The sequence below is a fragment of the Sphaerodactylus townsendi genome, linkage group LG07 (genome assembly GCF_021028975.2).
Source record: "Sphaerodactylus townsendi isolate TG3544 linkage group LG07, MPM_Stown_v2.3, whole genome shotgun sequence".
Classification (NCBI taxonomy): domain Eukaryota; kingdom Metazoa; phylum Chordata; class Lepidosauria; order Squamata; family Sphaerodactylidae; genus Sphaerodactylus; species Sphaerodactylus townsendi.
In genome coordinates this window covers 20542019-20567069 of record NC_059431.1, presented here as the reverse complement: position 1 = coordinate 20567069, position 25051 = coordinate 20542019, and the positions used below count along the sequence as shown (strand labels likewise).

Genomic DNA, 25051 nt, shown 5'->3' with positions numbered 1-25051 from the left:
AATTCAGAGCCCAGGATGGATGGATGTCACATCCTAGGCATGACAGAGTTCTCAGTTGGGGGGCAGGGTTTATACACCAAAGCGTTGATATCTTGGCTTCGATCTGGGCCCAGGATCAAATCCGGCATTCTTAGAATTGGACCCGGAGAGAAGCGGAGCTCTTCAGCCTTTTGTATCATTCGTGAACCAAAACAAATATGTGGGTTTTAGAAGGAATTTGTAGCCAATGGCTGACGTTGATAGCATCAAAGAATGTTTGGGTGTGATCTGTCCTCCTCACGAGAAGCCTTATAACAGGCACCAGCAGGATTGAGAGTAAAAAGGTGGGCAGAAGACAGAGCAACAGGGCCCAGCTTGCAGAGGGGACCTTTGCGTGCCACACAGCAAACACGGATGTGTGTGTGTGTGTGTGTGTGTGTGTGTATTGGGAACACTGTGATTGGCCATTACATCATAAAGCAAAACTTTGAGCACTATAGTATGGCTGTCTCTCTGGCAACAGTGAAACAGGCCCTACTTCAGAGCCCAGGATGGATGGATGTCACATCCTAGGCGTAACAGGTTCTCAGTTGGGGGCAGGGTTTATACACCAAACGTGATGTGCGCTGATCTGGACGGATCATATCCGGTATTCTTACAATTGGACCGGAAGGCTGAGCTCTTCAGCCTCTTGTAGCTTTGTGAGATTAGCCTATCCCAGGGGTGTCCAACTCTGGCGCTTCAGATGGTCATGGACTACAATTCCCATCAGCCCAATTGGCCATGCCAGCATGGGCTGATGGGAATTGTAGTCCATGAACATCTGAAAGCACCAGAGATTGAACACACTCTGGCCTCTATCTTCACCACCACTTGGGACACTCACTGAAATCTCAGTAAAGATAACAATTGGAATGGGGGTGGGCAGATGGAAGGGAAGAGTCTACCTTTCCAAGATGAAAAGAAAGATTACATGGTGTTTTTTGAGAAACAGCAACTTCCTTGGTATGACAACACACATACACACATATTTCTTTATAATGAAAAATATATTAGAAAAAATAACTACACGACCTTCCCAAACCACATGGGGCCCCATGAATGGGGATGGGGGCACCCCCTTTGGGGGTCCATAACTTTGCTTCCCCTGAACCAAACATCACCAAATTTGGATGGTATCATCAGGACAGTCTCTTGATGGTACCCTGAATTTTTGGTGCCGCTAGCCTTACAAAAAGCACCCCCTGCAGGCCGGAACGTGAAAAAACACTTAAAAACTTTAAAAACACACAAACGACCCTGAAATGTTGGCGCCTCCCCACGTGAACAAATGGGGAGCGCCCGGGGACAGAGGGTACCCCCTATCCCTAGGCAGGAACGCCACTGCCTACCTCACCAGGTGTCTGTTGTGGGGAGAAGGAAAAGGAGCTTGTAAGCCACCTTGAGTCTCCTTACAGGAGAGAAAGGTAGGCTATACATCCAAACTCCTCCTCTTCCGTGCATCTCCGTGGGAAGGAGCAAAAACAACCCAGATTGTTTTCATGGACTCCAATCACTGCCCGCATGGCACACATGTTAACAGGAAAAAGGAAAATGGATTCCTTTATAATGACTGCAACCCGTTATACATTCGCTGTGCAGAATTGACCGATAAGTTGGTACTGACTCTAGTGCCCTTTCCGCACGGGCCTAATACAGCGCCTTGGGGACGGCAAAAACACCGTCCCCAGGGAGCTGTTCGCATGGGGGGCACAGCTGCTTTGCAGCCGCACCGCCCTCGCGCCTCCCCAGCGGCACAAAGCCGCTGTTTCCCAACCTCGAGCGAGGTTTTTGGGAAACAGCGGCTTCCAACCGCTGCCGTGCGAACAGCAGCGGCTGGAAGGCACCATCCCTCCCGCCTGTCCCAATCAACTTACCTTCCCTGCAACCGTCCGGCGCGTCACCAAGGCCTGGGGACACGCCCCCGCTGCCCTGTGACTCCGGGGTAGATCGCGCGCGGGGGGCCGAGGCGTGTCCCTTGGCAGGCTCTCAGATAGTCGCCAGGAGAAGAGTGAAGATTCGACTCGGCTTGAGCTAACATAACCTGGCACGGCGCCGTCGTCCTGGTAGTTTCTGGGGACACGTCCTGGTAGTTTCGTGCGAACGGTCCCAGGGAGGTTGGGTCGGCATCATGTACGCCGACCCAACCCCCACCGTGGCCAGGCGGAAACGGCCTAGGATTTTGGCTGGAGGCAGGAGGCTTGGGCTTACCATATTCAGTTCACTCACTTAATCCAGAAGATATTTTGTTAATTAATTTAAAATATTGACTTTCCACATTACCCAAAACAAAAATGCACACAATTACAAAACAAAATACACAACTTAAAATACATTAGGACAATGAGAGTTACCAGAGACATTTATTAGTTACTTCCACTAAAAGTGCACCCAAAATAATTCTATTTTGCGCCTTTTAAGAAGGAAGAGAGTGTAGGAGTTTTCCATAGCAAAGTGTGGGCACAGCATGAACTGTAGCTGAGCGAACTTCCCAATCAGAAGGGATCATCAGAAGTGAGGTACCCAAAGCTGGTAAAGATATTATTATTGGCGAAATTGGCGAAGATATTATTATTATTATTTATTATATTTGGCATACCGCCCTACCTCCAAAGGGCTCTGCATGTTCCAAGCTGTGAACAACTTTAAAAGTGATAAACCAGCACACTGAATTTTGCACAGAAACAAACAGGTGCCAAATACTGGTGTTATATGATCCCACTGGCATAAACTGGTCACTAATCTCATATCAACATTTTGCACCAGCTGAAGGTTTTCAAAGGCAGCCCCATGTTTAATACATTGCAATAATCTAGCCTTGAGGTTACAGGGATATGGATCAGCATTGCAAGGTCAGTGCAATCAAGAGAGGGGGCCAGTTGGCACCTTGATGTCAAAAATAGGAAGTGCTCCTTTGCTGACTTCCTTTTCCAAGAGCGCAGCTGGGCCCAGAGTTACTCCCAGGCATTTCTTCAAGTCAGAGAAGCGGCCTGTCATGCCCTGAACATCTACTGATGGTAGCCCCATAACACTGGCCTCCCTTGCCAACATCGCCTTCCTATTTCCTGGATTCAATTTCTAACATGCATAGGCCCCCATGCATAGGCCCCCAAAGAGCTCACTAACCACAGGATGACCCAACCCTGGTGGTGGAATCAACTATAATCTTTTCCTCCCAGGCAGGACTAACCAAGTGGCTGATTCAGGTAGAGGCTAGCGATGTAAAATTTCCAGGGGGGTGTTCCTTATTTTTTTCTGGAACATTTTTTGGAGGAAACTGAAATATAGGCAATACTTAGTGAACTATCAAATCTATGTTACAGCTTTAACAACATAAAATGCATCATTTATAACATTTATATATAAACTAGCAATACTTGACATATATGTGGAATTGAAAAGTTACAAATGCCTTAGTTTTCTAGAAGCAAAATTCCAAATATGTCCAATACTTGAGAGAAAATTGCAAGCTGGTGTACCCCCATGTGATCTTAGCACTTTATTTTAATTTTGCTATCTGGTTAGAGAGAGGTGACTTCTCAATGAAACTTACACCTGGTAAGAATTGAAGCAGATTTGTTACGCCAGATTAATTTTGTGGATATGATTGAAGACTTTGTTTTTATTTTTAATTACTTATGCTGGATACGAGGGTACCATAATATTTTCAGTGCTTAGCACCTGTAAAGGTCTTAATCTGGTTCTGTGAGGGGGGCATACCTTGACTGGCCTCTGACAGAAACCCCCTAGGAAGTGGAATGGCATATGCAGAGGTGGGATCCAGCAGGTTCTCACCAGTTCCCGAGAGTGGGTTACTAATTATTTGTGTGTGCCGAGAGGGGGTTACTAATTGGGTCTGCTTTTCCATTAGAAATTCCATTAGGTCCAAAAATCATAAAGTCCTGTTGTTTCCTACGTGGTTGATTAGCGAAGGTAGAAAACGGGACAATTCTCCCTGTTGAGCTGTTTTAAAAACATGTTTTAGTAATATGGTAAAGTTCCTTGTTTAAGGAAAGTATCCTTCTTTTGATTTCTAGAAACAAAATTAAGTATTTGAAAGTATTAAGTATTCGACAGGCAGACAATTAGAGGAGAAGTAGTTGTTTCTGTTGGCAGTAGACGATAGGACTTGCTATAATGAGTTTAAATTATGGACAGAAAGATACCAGCTGGAAATTAGGAACTTTTTTTTTACAGTAAGAGTTTTTTACAGGAACAGAGAAATTATTAACGCCCCGCCCCTGGAATGCCTGGCCACGCCCCCGCTGTGCCCCGCCCAGCCCCATTGGCACTACGCCACTGTTTGAATCCCACCACCATGGGAACCTGTTACTAAAATTTTTGGATCCCACCACTGGGCATATGGTATGTTTTTGCTAGCAGCAAGTTGCTAAAGCTGCTTGCTGAATATATTCTGTGTTATTGAAACAGTTTTTTGCTAGCTTTGCAAAACCAATTAAGTTACATTTCAAATAGGACCAGAAAGTATAAAGTAAAACAACACAAAAGTTTATGTCTGTTTCAACTAAACTTTATGCTAATTCACCATCTGCAGGAGCTTCACAGATACATCCACTGAATTATCAAAACTAATGACACACCAGATATGCAAATGTTCCAAGCTCTGCCTTTGATTATTCTCAGTCAAAAAAACATAAAGAAAGGCTGCTTTGCTGTTCTTAACTTTTTCCCGAAAACAGCATATTTCAAAGGATTACGAAACAAAGGACTGACTACTCCCAGAGAACCATCAGATGGCACAGTTCTAGACATAAAATAGAGATGTTTGAGACAAAAGAATACTTTTGTTTCCCACTTTAAACTTCATCTTCCCTCTCCTTTCTGGCCTAAACTCACCAAAGAAAACATAATCAAAACTTTCCTCTCAGTTACTAGCACACTGTGTCCAAGACGAGACCTAAAAAAACTGAAATTGAAACAGTTGAGATTAATGATATAATGTAATGTTATTATTATAGGGTTGGTTGTTGTGAGCTGCCCAGAGCCCATCTCAATGGTGGGAGAGGGTGGGCTATAAATCCTTTTCCAGCCAGGGTCAGGGCCTTCTCAGCTCTGTCCCCAGCCTCTCTATTTAATGAGACATGAGGGATTTAGTACAGTTCCACAGGGCCTGTAAAACAGAGATGTTCTACCTGGCATACAGCTTGCCAAGGAATCCATAAGTGCTCAGTAGGACAGTCACGTCTGCAGACATGTGTTGTAAAAGATTGCAATGCTTGCAAGAAAAACTGGACATGTCCTGTACAACTGGAATGCAGCAGTGTACCAGGCCTAAATGGCACCATGGGGAATGACCGGCTGCCCACACCTCTTGCCTGCGCCTACCTGTGCTCCACAGACGGCACTCGGCTGAGCCACACACACCTCCCCCCCCCCCTGAGCCTGGCTGTGGGGGCAGGGCTCAGTGGACTGGGCTGCTTGTGTGGGCTGTGCTGGCTCCTGCCCTCCCTGGCCTCCCGGGGAGGGGGGCAGGAACTGGCCTGCAGCTCCAGCGAATAGCTCAGCCGGCGAGTGACGCCCCACCACAGGGGAGCCGCTGGGCACCGGCCAGGTTGCTGCGCTGTGGGAGAGGCTGGGTGTGGGGACCCAGCCGGTCGCCGGCACCCCCCCACCTGACAAAACGGGGTGCACCCAGGGACATGAAATACCCCATGTTCCCATTAGCGGTACGCCCCTGCTGTAATGTTTTTGCACTAATGAATTTAGGATGCGGCAATATGTAACCTGATTCGAACTTCAAAAAATACTGCACACACACACACACACATTTGCCCTTTGCTCCCATTAAAAATGTAATCTGTCCCTGCTCAAAAGGGCCTATATATGTGTGTGGGGATGTGCATATATACACAGGAGTGATGTATTCATGTGAGTGGGAGAAATTATCCCGTTGTTTTGAAAATGGCAAAACTTGTCTGACACTTTATTATGCTTTAAAACATTTTTTAAAGAAAATTAAGTCTCCCTTTTCCTCTAAACAAAAATTGTTCACACTGAAGAAACTTCCCTCAGAATTTCGAGACATGATTACTAAAGCCAAAGGGACAGCCAGCCAGCCAGCTCTGCCCCAGTAAAACCAAACAGGACCGCTTTTTGGTAACTCCAGCTGTGCCACCCTGCAGCAGCAGCAGCAGCAGCAGCAGCAAGAATAAACCCGTGGCACCTGAAAAATTTCACAGAATTTATCGCAGCACAAGTTTTCCTAACTTGCTTCACCCATTAGGGAGCACTCCTGTTTTAATTTCCTGGGACTCCTGTTTTATGCTGTGACACCTGAAGGACACACGTAGGGAGCAATCCTAAACAAATTATTCATCGGGACTTGCTCCCATGGGGAAAAAAAATATTGAAGCGAAAACTCTCCCTCTCCCTGTGCGCGTCAGTGCGCGCGGGGGTGCGTTTTAGAGCAATAACCCTGGCTGAACTAAAGGGCATTTACTTCTGCGTAAATAAATAGACACAGGATCGATTCGCGATGCTTAGACAATCGATTGTTTGCAATGCATTGTTTGCAAACAATGCCCCCACCCCCCACCGCACTTTGGACGCCTCTCTGGCTGCAAGCGACTAGCCTCCCAACTGTTTGCAATGCATTGTTTGCAAACAATGCCCCCCGCCCCCCCCAAAAGAAACGCACTTTGGACGCCTCTCTAGCTGCAAGCGACTAGCCTCCCAACTGTTTGCAATGCATTGTTTGCAAACAATGCCCCTACCCCAAAGAACTGCTTTAGGACGCCTCTCTGGCTGCAGGCATTTAATGCCTCCCAACTGTTTGCAATGCATTGTTTTGCAAACAATGCCCCACCCCCCGAAACGCACTTTGGACCTCTCTGGCACCAAGCGACCTAGCCTCCCAACTGTTTGCAATGCATTGTTTGCAAACAATGCCCCCTCCACCCAAAAGAAACGCACTTTGGACGCCTCTCTAGCTGCAAGCGACTAGCCTCCCAACTGTTTGCAATGCATTGTTTGCAAACAATGCCCCCCGCCCCCCCCAAAAGAAACGCACTTTGGACGCCTCTCTGGCTGCAAGCGACTAGCCTCCCAACTGTTTGCAATGCATTGTTTGCAAACAATGCCCCCTCCACCCAAAAGAAACGCACTTTGGACGCCTCTCTGGCTGCAAGCGACTAGCCTCCCAACTGTTTTGCATTGCGTGTTTTGCAAACAATGCTATACCTTAAAAGAAACGCACTTTGGACGCCTATACTCTGGCTGCAAGCGACCTAGCCTCCCCAACTGTTTTGCAATGCATTGTTTGCAAATAATGCCTATCCGCCCCAAAGAAACGCACTTTGGACGCCTCTCTGGCTGCAAGCGACTAGCCTCCCAACTGTTTGCAATGCATTGTTTGCAAACAATGCCCCCTCCACCCAAAAGAAACGCACTTTGGACGCCTCTCTGGCTGCAAGCGACTAGCCTCCCGACGTCTGTCCAGCCCGCCCAGAGAGGAGGCGCCTAGACGAGGCCTGCCCCGCTCCGGCTAGACCCCGACACGGCCTGCCATCATGGCGCTGCGCGGCGTGCGGGTGCTGGAGCTGGCGGGCCTGGCGCCGGCGCCGCTCTGCGGGCAGATCCTGGCCGACTTCGGCGCCCAAGTGGTGCGGGTGGATCGCTTCAGCCGGCCGGCCATGACGGCGGACGTGCAAGGCCGCGGCAAGCGCTCCCTGGCGCTGGACCTGAAGCAGCCCCGGGGCGCCGAGACGCTGACTAGGCTCTGCCTGAGGGCCGACGTGCTGATCGAGCCCTTCCGACCAGGTGCCCGCCCGACTCGCGGGAGGACAGCTGGCTGCATTGGGGCACGGGAAGGCTGGAAAGGCTGGGCGGCTTCAGGGGGTCGCCTCCTTCACGCAATGCGGAGATGCCCTCTTTCAGGAGCTGAGGGGGCGTGCCTGGATGGGGCAGGGGCAAAATGGGGGAGATTTGCCCCAGAAAATGGCCCTGGAAGGGCTGTTAATAGCATTGGGAGTGGGGTTTTTTTGTGTGTAGTTGCTGCTGTTGTTTTCCGCTTTGAGGGCAGTGACACCTCTCTGTTGCCCCCAGGAATCTTATCTTCTAACCCATGGCTTGTTTATCCAACTCTCAGGCTCCATTCTTCACACATGACTGGTTAAAGGAGGAGTCCAGTAGTACCCTAAAGACTAACATTATTCACCCATGTTCATCTGGCTCTTGCGCTTCATTCACACATGACTGGATAAAGCAGGAGTCCAGTGGCACCTTAAAGACGAACTTTACTCACTCTCAGCATTAGCTTAACCGATTTAGCACTCACTTCATCAGCACCTATGTGCACCTGAGGACAGTGGGTGCTGACTTGGAAAAGCTCATGCTAGAAATACATTTCATTTGTCTCTCAGGTATCACTGGACACCGGTTTTGCGTTTCTGCTACGAAGTAATGCAGCAGCACCCAGACGTGATTAACATCATTGGACTCTGCACTGAAACTGAATTATAAGAGTCGTTCAATCTCAACTGTATTTTCAGCAGTGAATAAGACTGTCTAGGGAGTTGCTATAATGCAGTGGTTCACTCGCATACACCTTGGCAACCCATTTTCCTAAAATTATACCCCCATATTAACAAACCCATTACATAATTTTTTTAATGTACTCCCAAATGCTCTGGCACATACCCCTGCGGTTGGGATCCACTACTACAGTGCAACAATAATGAGTGTAATATCCAACAATGTGTAGATGCACTCTCAGGAATAGTGTACATAGGTTGGCCATTTCCCCATTTTGGTTTCCTAACAGCCTCATGGCAAAGACTAAACGAGAGTGCTGCGCCCACAGTGAAATTAATTGGGGAATGAAATTTGAGATCAGATTTCCCCAATACAACATTCTAATCCCTATACCACGCTGTACATATTATCTTGGCTGGTGCAGCTTTTTTTCTTCAGATATTTTGCTGTACTACCAATAGACTTGTTTCCACACTTTCTGTATAATGTGCAAGGGAGAAGTCAGTATACATTTGTCACTACGGCATATTGAAGACCTTCTTATGGAGAAAGATGCAGCTTCCCTGTTCATGAAAGAAAGGGATGAGGCAATCACCAGGAAGTTCATTTCTCTGTTCAGATGTTGAAAGGCCTGTGTGTAGGGTTGCCAACAGTGCCAACAGCCCTGGAGTGTTTTTTTTTTCTGATCCCTTTACCAAAAGCTTAAAGGTGTGTTATTTACCAGGTGATATTATTTACCTTCATTCTGTGAAATGCTTAAGCTGCCAATTTCTACACATGAAGTTTCTATTTATGGGACAGGGCATATTTTTCTTAACCAGCTGGCAACCAATCCTATATAGATGTACAGGGATAGTTGTCCCAGAGATTTCTCTGTTTAGAACAATCAATGTATGCATTTTTCCCCAATGGAAGCAACCAGTGCAATCACCTGTGCTGCCCACTTCAGATGCTAATTTGCACATGTAAAACTAACCAAAATGTTTCATTAAAAATAATATCTATTTACTGCATTGCTCACTTAAATATGCTGCGTTCTATAACAGTTTGCTGCTCAAGACGACAGACTGTTAACATGGAACTGTGGAAAGTAGAAATTTTCCTGAAAGCTCCCATCACCACTTTTGTAAAATGTCCAAAGGCAATAGTAACAGTAGTGACAGTATAATCCTAAACAATTGAATAAATCTCAATAGAATTCTGGATAGACTTGATCAGGATTGCTCTGAAAGCAGCAGGAATCAGAAATGCTTTTGATAACCTGTCTCTACTGTTTAATTGTCCAAACTTGAACTATTGTATCTCTTTCCTATTCAGGGGTCATGGAAAATCTTAATCTTGGTCCAGATGTTCTCCTTAAGAATAATCCTAAACTCATTTATGCTAGGCTAACTGGATTTGGCAGTTCAGGAGCATATAGCAAGATGGCAGGTCACGATATCAATTATTTGGCTGTGTCAGGTAAGTTATGCAATGCTGCATTATAAATGGTTTATAGTGTGTTTGGAATTCATGTGCTTGATTGTAATTGCTGGTAATTTAATGGACTTAGAAAAGCGTAACTCTATGTAGAATGGCATGGCCAGTGTTTTATGTAGCTGGTTAGGACTGATAACGTGACTTTGTTCCAAGGTTCAGTGCAGTAGTACCAAAGTGCACAGTAATGATTGAAATCCTCATTATAGTTTAACTAGTTACATGTTCTGTAAAATTATGCATGCGGTAGAAAATGTTGACACAGATATTTTTTTTCCCTTTCTCACAATACTAAAACCAGGGGGCATACATTGAAAATGCTGGAGGGAAGAATTAGGACTAATAAAAGGAAACATTTCTTCACACAACGCATGATTGGTGTTTGGAATATGCTGCCACAGGAGTTGGTGATGGCCACTAACCTGGATAGCTTTACAAGGGACTTGGACAGATTTATGGAGGAGAAGTCGATGTATGGCTACCAATCTTGATCCTCCTTGATCTGAGATTGCAAATGCCTTAGCAGACCAGGTGTTTGGGAGCAGCAGCAGCAGCAGCAGCAGGCCATTGCTTTCACCTCCTGCATGTGAGCTCCCAAAGGCACCTGGTGGGCCACTGCGAGTAGCAGAGTGCTGGACTAGATGGATTCTGGTCTGATCCAGCAGGCTCTTTCTTATGTTCTGTATTTAGGACCAGGTATTATCTAAAATTAGTAGTATATTATTATAAAAAAGGGGCTGGACAGATAATTGGAAAAGGTATTTGAAATTGATATGTCACAGAAGCTGCTGTACTGTATGTGGAACTCGCAGTTGCTTTTGTTAGTGAATAAACTTAGTTTCCTTTCTGCAAGTCCCTTACACAAGTGCCTACTGAAAATTAGCTAGAAGGACTGGCACACTTTCAATTATTGCACCACAGTGTAAAATCAAGCAGTTTTAGAATGGAATGAAAAGATCAGTATGAAAAGCCATTTTATTGATTTATTTATTTTACAGAATTCATACCCCACTTTTCTGCCCTCGTAAGAGGCACCAAGGCAGCTAACAAATTAAAACATACATAATAAAATCTAATCTCAAAAACCATTAAAACCAACAAAAACCACAACATCGCAACAATTAATTCCAGAACTGAAATACATACAAAAACATGTGAAAACAGCAAATAAACATGGAGCAGGAAGGAGGAATCACTGAGACAATGCCAAAGTAAACATAGTTTTCACCCAGAGGTGGGATCCAGCAGGTTCTCACAGGTTCCCGAGAGTAGGTTACTAATTATTTGTGCGTGCCGGGAGGGGGTTACTAATTGGTGATTTTTGCCCCTCCTCTCACCAGTAGCGTGCAGAACTTGAAGCAGTCTAGCAGGAGGTGCACCGGCGTGCATGGCAGCCTGCGCCTGCGTTCATTCATTTCCTGCCCAAGGACCGGCGCAGCGGCTGTGTCCTTGCCACAGCCCCGCCCAGGAATGCCACCCCCTGGAATGCCCGGCCACACCCCCGTCGTGCCCCGCCCAGCCCCATTGGCACTGCGCCACAGTTTGAATCCCACCACCATGAGAACCTGTTACTAAAATTTTTGGATCCCACCACTGTTTTCACCCACTGGCAAAAAAATGGTAACAGAAGGGGACAGATGAGTCTCCCTAGGGAGAGTGTTCCAGCGTTTTGGTGCCACAAAGAAGGCCCTCTTCCAGGTTTCCACCTGCCTAAATGTATAAAATAGGGGCATCTGATACAGGTCCTTGAAAGTTGAGCTTAGTGATTGGGTGGGATCATAAGGGATTAGGCAAATCCTCCAGGTATGCCATGAGCATCCTGACATTCAGAAGATCTTAGGAAGGATTTCTTAACAAAATACTTTTCAGTGTATTGTTGAACACTTTCATTACTGGAATCTGCTGTGGGTTTTCTGGGCTGTGTAGCCATGGTCTGGTAGTTTTTGCTCCTAACAGTTTGTCCGCATCTAGGGCTGGCATCTTCAGGAACAAAAGCTACCAGACCATGGCACACAGTCCAGAAAACTCATAACAGCCAGAAAATACATTTCAATTTGAAATAGTGAGATAAAAAAGCAACATTATTATTACACTGCATAGGTTATTTTTATTTCTAAGCTTGGGTTACTTTTACCTGTGTGTTTATTGCATATAGGTGTGTTATCAAGACTTGGGAGAAAAGATGAAAATCCTTATGCTCCTGTCAATCTTTTGGCTGATTTTGCTGGTGGCGGCGTTATGTGTGCACTGGGTATAATTATAGCACTGTACGAACGCACAAAATCTGGTAAAGGGCAAGTCATTGATGCAAGTATGGTAAGTTGATTTTTAGTTTTTAAAACTGCAGATAATATTAGAGTGAGGGTAGCTGGTCCTACATGTTTGTGGAATCAGGAGAGGCGTAGGGGGTGGGGAAACGGCACTCCAGACAATATCTGCTCCAGGCGCCCCCCTGTGCCCCACTTACCTTAGCCGGTGGGAGCCTGCCGCAGGCTGCCCCTTGGCCCGGCCCTGCCAGTCTGCCTTTGACAGGTGGAGGCTCCGCTGGGTGAAGGAGCACTCTGGCGGGGCGGGGCCTAGGGGCGCCTGGCAGCGGCCCAGCCTCACTGCTCCTTCAGCCAGCGGAGGCTCCACCGGCTGAAGGAACAGCCTGGTGGGATGGGGCCGAGGGCAACAATGTGGGGGGCGATTCTCCACATCCCCCCCCCCCCGGACCAGCATGCGTCCAGGGACATGTGACCCCCACATGTCCCCATGAGCGTTGTTCCTCTGGGAATCAGAATAGCCCCAGTCTTAAATACATGGGGCCCCAATTCAAGTGTATGTTGTCTTTTATGTGCAACATGTGGCTGTAGGTGGAGAATGTGCTTCTTCCTTTTTTTAGATTCATTCATTGCATTCAGTGGACACAGGTTAGCAAACTGATATATATCTTGTTCAAGGGTGTGTGTGAATTTTCTTTTCCAGATTAAGACATCTGGAAATTTCTTGATGCAGCTTGTCTGATATGATTGAAGTCAGTGTGAATTTATAAGTCTGCAAATATATTCAGAATTGCTCTTTACGGTGTCATGCTTTTATTGCAGTTTTTTTAATCACAGTGTTTTTACTAGAGGCCTTTGATCATAGCAACATGACAGAGTGAAGGCTTCAGTGAGGGTGTTTTGAATTAAATGAACAGGGTATAATAAAGAAAAATTAAACAGTCTTGCTATAGAATCAGATTACCGTATATACTCGTGTATAAGTCGACTTTTTCATCACATTTTAATGCTGAAAAAGCTCTCCTCAACTTATATTCAGGTCATTAAAATTTTTTGTGTGTTTTTACTTTGCCAGACAGCAGGGGGCGCAGTTTTAATGCTAGCGGCAGACAACACTCCTGGTGATACCAGCCAAGTTTGGTAAAATTTGGTTCAGGGGGTCCAAAGTTATGGAAACCCAAAGGAGGTGCCCCCATTCCCCATTGTTTTCAATGGGAGCTAATAGTAGATGGGGCTACCCTTTTGAGGGTCCATAGCTTTGGACCCTCTGAACCAAACTTCACCAAACCTGGCTGGTAGCATCAGGAGAGTCTCTTTATGATACCAGCCAGGTTTGGTGAAGTTTTGGTCAGGGGATCCAAAGTTATTGACCCCAAAGGGGGTGCCCCATCCCCCATTCTTTACAATGGAAGCTAATAGTAGATGTTCTGTTTCTGATAATATCCCTCTTAAAATCTAAGTTGGGTTACATTTGGACATACAGATGAGGAGGAGGAATCCAGTTTTGAAGGATTTTAACTTTTGTGTTTTAGCTTGGTTGCTGATTGAGCTAAGGTTTTTGTACTTTTAAAGTTATTGTTGAGACCATATTGTTCCTGTTGACCCTCTTTTCCGCTTACAGAGCTAGTTTACTGTTTTTCTTTGAAATAAATATTCAAAAACATTTAACCTACTGATGCCTCAATTAATGTAATGTTATTGGTATCTATTTTTATTTTTGAAATTTACCAGTAGCTCCTGCATTTCCCACTCTCTTCTTATACCCGTTTTTTGTGGTAAAATTAGGTTCCTCGGTTCCTTGACTTATATGCGGGTCAACTTATACACGAGTATATACGGTACATTTAAAAGGCTGGCTCGTCAGAATTAATATTAGGGACCATTTTTTCCTCTCAATAGATTATAGAACTTACTGATTGAAGCTGTAGCTAAGAACTTAATGATCCTTAGAAGTGGAGACATATCTTTGGATATCAAAACTGTAAATAACACTAGCAAATAGCAGGAATCAACTGAAACCCTTCTATTCTAGAGTCAGAAAAGAATTCTGGCTATTTTGAGTTTAGAGACATATTGGGTGGAAGCTGAAAAAAATCTGTCTTTACCCGAGGAAGAATCTAGCTGAGTCCTGTATTCCTATTTAAACTATTTATATGTGAAATTATATTCTTTTGTATATTGTATCTTTAAGGTAGAAGGTGCAGCATACCTAAGTTCTTTTCTGTGGAAGTCACAAAACTTGGGCCTTTGGAACAGACCTCGTGGAGAAAACCTGCTAGATAGTGGAGCCCCTTTTTATGAAACATACGAGACCTCAGATGGGAAATTCATGGCTGTTGGTGCAATTGAGCCACAGTTTTATAAGCAGCTTATCAGTGGTAAGTTGGTCTGCGCTGCTTTTTCTACTAGTATCCAGTGGCCCCATTATGGTCACAACAACAGTAAACAGAGGACACACATAGACAAAGTAGGGGTTTCTGCAAATTTGGCACGTCTTCAGGCATGCTGAAAAAATGACTTTTTAAATTAACCCAAAGTCACCCCCCAGTAGTCTAATGTGGTCTTCATATGGTTCAAGGGATTGTCACAGTCTTGCAGCATGTCACAGTTGGTTCCTCAGCAAGACTAGTTTTAAGAAAGAAAGAAGGCTTTTAGTACCATAGGCTTGAATGATGCTTGAGGTTCTTTTATCTGCTGCATTGCTAGCTGAAATTGCTAGTTGTGAGGCAAAACATTTAAAAATAATTTTGCAATTGTGAATTTCCATTAAAAAAAATTCAGAATAAGGTTGCAGTCCTCTTGAGAGTGAAGGAAAAACACAAAATGATTGTACAAGTGGGGGGCCATTGAGAAAAGTGTGGGTAAACTCCCACTCTTTCATGTCCTTCTGCACCTTTCTTCTTGTCCCCCAACTCTGGTTCCCCACACCCCTCCACTTGCTTATATTCTGTAGTTTTCCCCCCAAGTGAAAAATGGATGCCTTACCAACCATTTTTCCTCATGAAAATTACATGTGGTAGGAGAAAGTCTTATAACCCCCTTTTCCGTCCATCATTATGCAGATTTATTAATCCATATTTTTGGTCCAGGGTCAGAATTAGTTGTTAGGATCCTGTGCCCCATAGAATTGGTAAAGCAGCATTAAAAAACAAACAAGCAAAGAGATTTTGTTGCAAACGTAAGTGTAGTCTGAAATGAAAGTTTAAAACTATGTAGAATGATTGTTGTTCTATCTAAAACAACTATGTGCTACAGAAAGATAAAATTAACAGCCTGTTTACTATGTATACATTTGAATTGTTTCTGCATGGGTTAATTTGAGAAGCTGCTGTATGTAGAAGTTGCATTTGTATTCTGGAGATTACCCTATTAAGCTTTGAAATGATTCATAAGTGAACTGATTTCGCAGAAATTGGGGAAGCTCAGGAAGAGCACTCCTTATCAGTTTTGTCAGCATGGCCAATTGGCTATGCTGGTAGGCTGATGGGAATTCAGTTCCGGAACATCTGAGAGCCGCAGAGGTTCCCTACCCTGGTATAGTTCAGGGGTAGGGAACCTGCGGCTCTCCAGATGTTCAGGAACTACAATTCCCATCAGCCTCTGTCAGCATGGCCAATTGGCCATGCTGGTGAAAACTGATAAGGAAGTGAATTCCTATCTAGGCCAAATTCTGGCTATAGCAGCTGTTAAATTTGGATCTGTATCTTGCCTTTCTCTCCTGTAAGGAGACTCAGGGCGGCTTACAAGCTCCTTTCCCTTCCTCTCCCCACAACAGACACTTTATGAGGTAGGTGGGGCTGAGAGAGTTCTGAGAGAACTGTGACTAGGCCAAGCCCACCCAGCAGGCTTCATGTAAAGGAGTGGGGAAACAAAACAAATTAATCAGATAACAGTCTGCAGTTCACATGGACTACTGGGGATTCAAACCCAGTTCTCCAGATTAGAACCCACCTGTTCTTAACCACTGTGCCATACTGGTTCTTCAATAATTACTAGTTCTATAATTTAAGCAGACAAGTTTTAGGCTGGGTATATCTCAATTTTTCAAAAAAATATTTTTTACAAAAAAAACCCCTCCCTAATTTGGTTAGCATTACTGAGAGAACTTTTCTCCTTTTAATTCCAAATGAAACGTACAGTTAATTAGTTTTGAACAACAAAGCTAGCTGCTTTTAAAGTCACTTATGTTGTTTTACAGGAATGGCAGAATAGAGTATGATGAGGATAAGGAGATTTCGGGAAATCTACAGTGAGTTCAAATGGAACCCTTGTAGGGCAGGGGTAGAAAAAGTTCCAGGCAGTGGCAGCGGGAGGTCTGCGAGGTGCCAACCCCGTAAGGTTTTCCTTGCCCCCATCAGGCCTTGCTGGTAACCGCAGACCTGCCCTTTGCACTGGGTGGTTATGTTTTGTAAAAGAAAGGGGTGGCGATTATGCTGACTCCAATTAACCCCTTGTGTTGCAGCTACCATTTGTCCTGGGCCTCATGTGGCAATATGAGCAAGCTGTTAAGTTCATTGTCTGTTGCCACGGTAACCTCAGAGCCTCAGGACTTTGAAAGCCTTTGGGTAAATCCTGGCCAGAAGCTCTGCTGCAGTTCTCTGTGGCTCTGAACTCTGCAATGGTGAATCATAGAATCATAGAGTTGGAAGAGACCCCAAGGGCCATCAAGTCCAACCCCTTGCAATGCAGGAACACACAATCAAAGCACTCCTGCCAGATGAAGAATAATGAAGAGGTTGTGGCATGCATACATGCATGACACTTCTTCTAATGAAAGGTGCCTTGAGCCTTCAGTTACTGAAAGGTGCCTTCAGTTACTGAAACAACAATGTTTGGTATTTTTTGCCTGAACAGAATGTAAAGTCAGAGGTGGCTTTTTGCAGAATAATTATGCTTGGCACAATATGCTCAAGTGTTCCCGTAAACAGTCCTATTTTATTTAAGATATTTATTAGCTTCTTTTCTGTTTTATGTAAAGGTTGCTCACAATATAACAACAACCAAAAACCTAAGGGAAGACAGACACATTCCAGTTGTAACTGACCTGGCTAAGATTGTGAAGGCCCAGAATAAACCAAACAAACAAATAAAATCCTACAAGATTCACAGTGGAGGAGTGATCCTGGTTATTTCTGAGGACTTTTTTTTTTTCTAACAGAAAGATTTCAGAATTTGGAAGAACACAGAAAAAGTCGCTGGTACGTTGTTGGGGGGGTTTCTGGGCTGTGTGGCCGTCGTCTGGTAGATCTTGTTCCTACAGGAACAAGATCTACCACACCATGGCCACACAGCCCAGAAAACCCACAATAACCAGTTGAATCCGGCTGTGAAAGTCTCTGATAGGATTTTCTTGTACAACAAGTAAAATGTTTCTTAAGCCAAGATTTTTGAGACTTAAAATATGTAGTATAAAAATAATCTCCTAAGCAATGTTTTCTTTTTTGATTAGCAACCCCATCCAAAGAGCGAGCCAAATCTGCTTTGGGAGCGATTTGCCCTTCCTGGGGCACTTGCCCCAGCAGAGGGGAGCATCTGGTGGCAGAAGCTGCTGCAGTCCCCCCACCCAGCATCGGAATGTGGTGCCAAATGCGGTGCCAGTTACCCTGCCCCCGCTGCTGGCATAATGGGGATGGGCTGGGCAGAGGTGGGATCCAGCAGGTTCTCACCAGTTCCCAAGAGTGGGTTACTAATTATTTGTGTGTGCTGAGAGGGGGTTACTAATTGGGTCCGCTTTTCCGTCTCTACGCCCTCGCCTCCCCGAGAGACATACTGCCTTTGAACGTGAAGGTTCCATATAGCAATTGCGACTAATAATGTAACTCCCTGAACTGGGTTAATCCCTTTCAGGTACTGCAATTCATGGATTCTCAGCCTTTCGTACCTTTTATCTCACCAGTCTCTATCAAAGAACCTGTGTGTTTCACCATTGCTGTGTTCAGATTTGTGAGTTGGGGCATTTTCTATAATGGGATGATGATTTAGAAATGACCTGGTGCAAAAAAATGTTTTGGGGTCGTGGTGGGGTGGCTGCCCATGGGGGGGGGGGGGCATCCAACTCAGGTTTTGCCTAGGGCTCAGGTTTGCCTGGGTACGCCTCTGCCCCCTTTGCTGAGGGGGGTGGGGCTGGCGAGGGAACCTGTTACTAAAATTTTTGGATCCCACCACGGGGCTGGGGGCATGGCTTGTGGAGGAGTCAGCTCCCTCCTGGCCATCTGGCCTGCTACGCTGGTGAGCCAGGATTCATTCTTATGTGTAAGTCTGTGAAGCTCAATGGGGGCTCCACACCGGTGGGGAGGCTTTCGCACTTGCGCAGCCTCACCGTGCCTCCAGGAAGCCCCTTTGGGAGCAGCTGCCCGGCACCGCGCAGCCACTGAGCCGCTGCCGGCTGCCTCACCTTATGGATGGTGCTGCCTGGTAGACCTGGCCTTTTCTTGCAAAGCATCTCTTCTAAAATGCAGGGCATGAAAATGCCCGAGAACTTTTTTGGAGAGCACTGGGGACAGAACTCTAAAACTATAGACATTTACAGTATTTTCCTAAAATTTTTAAAAATGTAAATAAATTTTGGCAACCATTTCCATTCCAATAATATACTTCCTGTTATCCTATAGAAGTTGTTTTCTACCATTAATTTTTGTTTCTCCTACCTCTCAGATGGAATATATTTGGGAGATATGTGCTCTCATGGCAATAAGGTGCAGCCGTTGCACCTCTTTTTCAGGTATTGGGTATACCTGCAATTTTTTCTTGTTAAAAAAAGAAGATATTTATGCTTTTACATTCCATAAATGCACCAAATAGTGCAATTACATATGCTAAAGAAGTTATGAATGATGTATTTTTAATGTATTGTTGAAGGCTTTCACGGCCGGAATCACTGGGGTGCTGTGTGGTTTCCGGGCTGTATGGCCGTGTTCTAGCAGCATTCTCTCCTGACGTTTCGCCTGCATCTGTGGCTGGCATCTTCAGATCCTCTATCAGATCCTCTATCGGATCACCATCAGATCCTCTGAAGATGCCAGCCACAGATGCAGGCGAAACGTCAGGAGAGAATGCTGCTAGAACACGGCCATACAACCCGGAAACCACACAGCAACCCGAGGTATTTTTATGTTGTTGAATCTGTAAAAGACATTTAGTTTAGATAGAAAAAGGGTAGCCCAACCCACAGCCCCAGGCAGCTGAAGACAGTGCTGCTACCACACCGCCCTACTGCCTCTAGAGCACAGGTGTCAAACTCGCAGCCCTCCAGATATTATGGACTACAGTTCCCATCATCCCCTGCCAGCATCATGCTGGTGGATTTATTTGGTGGATTTATTTCACCAGAAAGGTGGTGCGACATAACTGCCTACCAAGCCAGAGTGGAAGCCGACTAACAGGAATGCTTCCAGCACACCCCCAGAGGAACTTGCTGTCCGCTCACCGGTATATTTGCCCCTGGGCCACCCCCACAAATCGATTCCTCCCCCACCTCTAGATTGGGCCAAAAATATTGAATATATTCAATTTTCTCCAAACTTTCATTTCTCACTCACTTACACAGACACACACCCATAATAGAAACAAAGGCTTCCTCTCTACAACTGACATCCGGAACTGTTTCCAGTTCTGTGCAAATGTTTTTTTGTAATCACTGAGTTGCATATGGATGTAGTTCCATGTAAGAACAGGGAATGTTGTTGTTTTTCTGCTATAAGGCAAGCTCTGCTTACCTCTGCCTTCCCATCTTTGCTGGAACAGTTAACTGGCTTCCGCTCCAGTAAGCAGGAGAGTGGTTCTGCGATTGCCACCGGCTTAGCAAGTTAAAGCTCTGACTGGGGGTATAACTTCATGCTTCTCTGCTGAAACTTGCAGGTGGTCAGGTACATGTGCAGATCAGTATTGGGTCACTGGTCAAGGCAAGATTACATAGGACTCGTTTTCACTGGAGGTTTCTTTTCTTCTATATGGAGAACTGATTTGTTTAGTAAAGTATTTATATCTTGCCTGAGCCAGTGTGGCGCGGTGGTTAAGAGCAGGTGCACTCTAATCTGGAGAACCGGGTTTGGTTTCCCGCTCTGCCACATGTGCTGTGGAGGCTTATCTGGGGAACCAGATTAGCTTGTGTACTCCAACACATGCCAGCTGGGTGACCTTGGGCTAGTCACAGTTCTTTGGATTTCTTTCAGCCCCACCCACTTCACAGGGTGTTTGTTGGCTAGGGGGAGAGAAAGGAGATCGTAAGCCCCTTTGAATCTCCCTGCAGGAGAGAAAGGGGGGATATAAATCCAAACTCTTCTTCTTCTCATGGTGCAAGGCAGCTTACAATAATAGTAACAAAAACAGTTAAAACAAGAATAAAATAACAAACCCAAAATCTTTCCCTCCTCCTCCTCCCATTAAAAGATTCATGCCAATTCAAAGCTCCTCAAAAGCCCTAGCAAACAAGCAGGCCTTGCCACCCCTGCTGAAGATGTCTAAAGCGGCTGTCCCGCATACCTCTTAAGGGTGCTCATTCCACACAGCCAGCCTCAATGGAAAAAGTCCAGGCTCTGGTTGATGCTTGATGAGCCTTCTGAGTGGTGGAATAGCCCACAGGTGGCAGCCTGATGACCGTAGTTGGTGCACAAGGACATATGGAAGGAGGTAGACCTTCAAGTGTGTGGGTCCCAAGCAGTGGTGGGATCTAAAAATTTTAGTAACAGGTTCCCATGGTGGTGGGATTCAAACTGTGGCATAGCGCCAATGGGGCTGGGCGGGCCATGACGGGGGCGTGGCCGGGCATGACGGGGGTGGGGCATTCCAGGGCGGGGCTGTGGCAAGGATGCAGCCGCTGCATTGGTCCTTGGGCGGGAAACGAATGCACGCAGGTGCAGGCTGCCACGCACGCCGGTGCACCTCCTGCCAGACTGCTTCAACTTCTGCACGCTACTGCTGAGAGGAGGGGCGTAACTAAGGCAAAAATCATGTGGCAAAATCACCAATCACCATGTGGCAAAATCACCAATTAGTAACCCCCTCTCGGCACACACAAATAATTAGTAACCTACTCTCGGGAACCTGTGAGAACCTGCTGGATCCCACCTCTGGTCCCAGGTCATGAACAGATTTAAAGCATAGGTGTCAAACCCACGGCCCTCCAGATGTTATGGACTACAGTTCCCATCATCCCCTGCCAGCATCATGCTGGCAGGGGATGATGGGAACTGTAGTCCACAACATCTGGAGGGCCGCGAGTTTGACAACTATGCAAGGAGTTTTTGGCTGACACAGTCAGTTTCTCCCAAGTCCACAAATTCTCTTTCTGAATGCATGTCAAGGTCAGCTGGGCTTCTCTGAAGATATTTGTGCGTGATTTGCCTTGACCTCAGTTTGTCTCTCAGACAAATAAACTTGGCATTAGATCAAGCACTAGTAAAATTAATTGGAGGCTCATTTAGCAAATTTGCATGATCCTTTGGCTGTGGAAAACATACACAAGAGGGGATATGGCCCAGTGGAAATGGTTTCATCTAGATAAGCAGTTCGGCCTTTGAATTAGGACAAAGTGTTCCAGGAAGCAAGCGCCGGAGGGCAGGGGAAAGAAATTGGGAGAACCTGGGACAGCAGTTGTAGTGTCTGCTTAGGGACTTTTATTTACAACCTGTTTTCCTTCCATGTTAGTTTTCAGCATAGTAGCTGTACTCTTACAGAAATGATGTTGTTTAATAGAGACAGAACAGACCCAGGGCAGGTTCAGCCTGCCTCAAACAGCTCTGATTCTTGTGGAATGCAAGTTTAGACTTCACGCGAGGAGGGCTCTATGGGAGGAGGAAACAGAGGAGACCCCCTGCCATGCAGGAACACACAATCGAAGCACTCCTGACATATGAACATCCAGCCTTGTTTAAAAACATCTAAAGAAGGAGACTCCGCCACTCTCCGAGGCAGTGTATTCCACTGTCGAACAGCCCTGACTGTCAGAAAGTTCTTCCTGATGTTTAGGTGGAATCTTTTTTCCTGCACTTTGAATCCATTAGAAGAGTTTGGATTTATATCCCCCCTTTCTCTCCTGCAGGAGACTCAAAGGGGCTTGCAATCTCCTTTCCCTTCCCCCCTCAGAACAAATACCCTGTGAGGTAGGTGGGGCTGAGAGAGCTCAGAAGAACTGTGACTAGCCCAAGGACACCCAGCTGGCATGTGTGGTAGTGCACAGGCTAATCTGAATTCCCCAGATAAGCCTCCACAGCTCAAGCAGCAGAGCTGGGAATCAAACCCGGTTCCTCCAGATTAAAATGCACCTGCTCTTAACCACTACGCCACTGCTGCAGAAAGCAAGCTTCAGAGACTAGGACATGAAGTAATGGATTCAAGGATTCAGTTCTTTCTTTCATTCTCCCTGATCTTATACCGAAGTCTTGAACAGTAAAACTATAAAACTTAAATAAGACCCATGTATAAAAACATTTCTCTTTGCCTGTTTTCTGCAGCCCGTGAGGAGAAGGGTGGCAGAGAAGTGTGATTTATTTAATAAGTAAATAAAGAATGAATGAATGAAGCAGACCTATTTTACTCCTGATTCTTTTCTCTTTTTTCCCAGGTCTGGGGCTAGATTCTCATAAACTTCCTGATCAGTATGATTTTTCCGGCTGGCCTGAAATGAAGAAAAAGTTTGCTGACCTGTTCTCAAAGAAAACCCAAGCAGAATGGTGTGGAATCTTTGACAACACAGACGCCTGTGTGACGCCAGTTTTGTCTTTTGACGACGTCGCCTTGCATCCACACAACAAGCAACGTGGGGCTTTCCTTAAAAATGATCAGGAAGAGATAAGTCCTAGACCATCTCCGCTTCTTTCCAGGACCCCAGCTACCCCTTCTTCCAAAAGGGATCCATTTATAGGAGAGCATACTGAAGAGATTCTCTTGGATTATGGCTTTTCTAAGGAAGAGATCGCGCAGCTTAAATCTCTTAAAGTGATTGAATCCAACAAGCCAAAGGCCAACTTATAAAACTACAGAAACCAAGAGTCCAATACTGCCCACCCCTTACCCCTGAGTGCTATGAATTCAACAAGAGAAAGTTATGGACAGAACCATTTAACAGTTTAAATAATGATGAAAAAGGACATTACTTCAATGTGGAGTTGGGGCTACTTGCAACTTACTACAGCTAAATGTATGCATTTTGTAAGAGATCTACTGTTGGTCTCCTACTTTGTCGCAGCTATTGAAAACCGTGCCTATAGATTATGAAAGTGACCATCACAAACCAGATTAAACCCCCGTGTGTACTGATAGATTCAGAAGGTAGCTGTTTTGATAGTTAGAGTCCAGTAACCCATAGTAAAATGGTCAGAGTTCAGATATCCCTGCTGTATAGAATCTAGAAAGGATATCAAAGCTTTCAAGAATCAATGCTCCTTTCGTCAGGTATCTGATGTTTATACTCTGAAAACCTTGTTGGTCTCTAAGGTATTACTGGACTTGGATCAAGCTGATCATAATGCAGTATCCCAAGAATTACTGCCAGCAAAAAGGTTGCTTGTGCTGATGTACTGTAAAATGGTTGGTTTCTGTCAGTATAATCCCAGAGTTGTACTTTTCAAAACCCATTGACTCTGTTTAGGGTTGCACTGTCTATTAAGCATATGAAAAAATTCTTTTAAAAAATTGCAGACAAATGTGGGCTGCTAGTCGTATAACACAAAGAATTAATAGTCGTATAACACAAAGAATTAATGTCTGAAGGACACATTTGAATGGATATACGGTACATTAGGTTGTAGCATCAAGGCCCTAGAAGTGTTTCCAAAAAGGCCTTGGTTTTTTCACGGTGTAAGAACTATAAATTTTCATCGCTTTGTTGTATAAACCTGCTCTACAAGGAAAGTACCATAGTATCCCGTATAGCTAAGCCACTGTGCCCATATCCCGTATAGCTAAGCCACTGTGCCTGGGAAGAGAGAAAAAAAAATCAAGGACGTATTTCATGATCCTGTAACAGAAGTCACAAATGCTTGCATTGGTTGTTAAAAGAATGTGAGAAACTGGGGTGGGGAAACCCACCATACACATACCCTATTTTTAATTTCAAATGTAAAAAAAATACTTTGCCTAGGAAAAAAACCCCTTCCTTTTGCATTAGTTCTGGGCATCCTATCAAATTTTTGTTAATGTTCTTTGTGATTTGGACAGATGATTCTATTATGTATAGGCTAGAGTAGAGGCCTCAGTGGGATTTTGGGGTTGATTAAGGCTACGCTGTTTTAATCAGGTCCATATTTTGCTATATAACTTGTGGCATTGCACAAAACTTAATTTTGAACTGATTGAACTGAAACTTCTACAAGTTTACTGTTATATATCCAAAGGTTTTCATAAAATGCGTTAAATCTTACTAATTCAAAATCTTACTAATATAAGGGTAAAATCAAGTTGCACTTTAGAAACCTTATAGAAACTTGATAATTTCTGTGTCTGTATAATACACACCTGTATTTTTTGCCTATTTTTTTAAAAAAACCACTTTTCTAAAAAGCACGTGTGTGTGTGTGTGTTTGTACATATCTCGTCACTGTGTCCTTTTAGAAGTTTAATTTTGTTTGGAGGAACGACCGCTGGAGATTTATGATATCTTTATATAACTCTGGTAAATGGAAGACACATTCCTATAGATTATTCAGCGGCAGCTACATTTTAAAAAAATGCCTTCCAGCTAACTGGGTCTCAGTGTGTGAGAGTGAGTTGTACACACACGTGATGCACATTTTGTTCCTTTTGAAGATAATCCTCCAGTCATGGAGCGCTGGGAAGTCTCCAGCTAGCCAGGAGCCCTAATT

At 44.9% G+C, this 25051-nt stretch overlaps 1 protein-coding gene across 1 annotated transcript; it reads left to right on the top strand.

The window, feature by feature from the left end:
* Nucleotides 1-7495: 7495 nt before the first annotated feature.
* AMACR (alpha-methylacyl-CoA racemase) lies at nucleotides 7496-24749 on the top strand. The gene is made up of 5 exons (XM_048504165.1): nucleotides 7496-7797; nucleotides 9829-9972; nucleotides 12143-12303; nucleotides 14443-14629; nucleotides 22813-24749. Exons 1-5 carry the CDS (start codon nucleotides 7548-7550, stop codon nucleotides 23220-23222), a joined length of 1152 nt encoding a protein of 383 aa, XP_048360122.1. The 5' UTR covers nucleotides 7496-7547; the 3' UTR covers nucleotides 23223-24749.
* The last annotated feature ends 302 nt before the right edge of the window (nucleotides 24750-25051 follow it).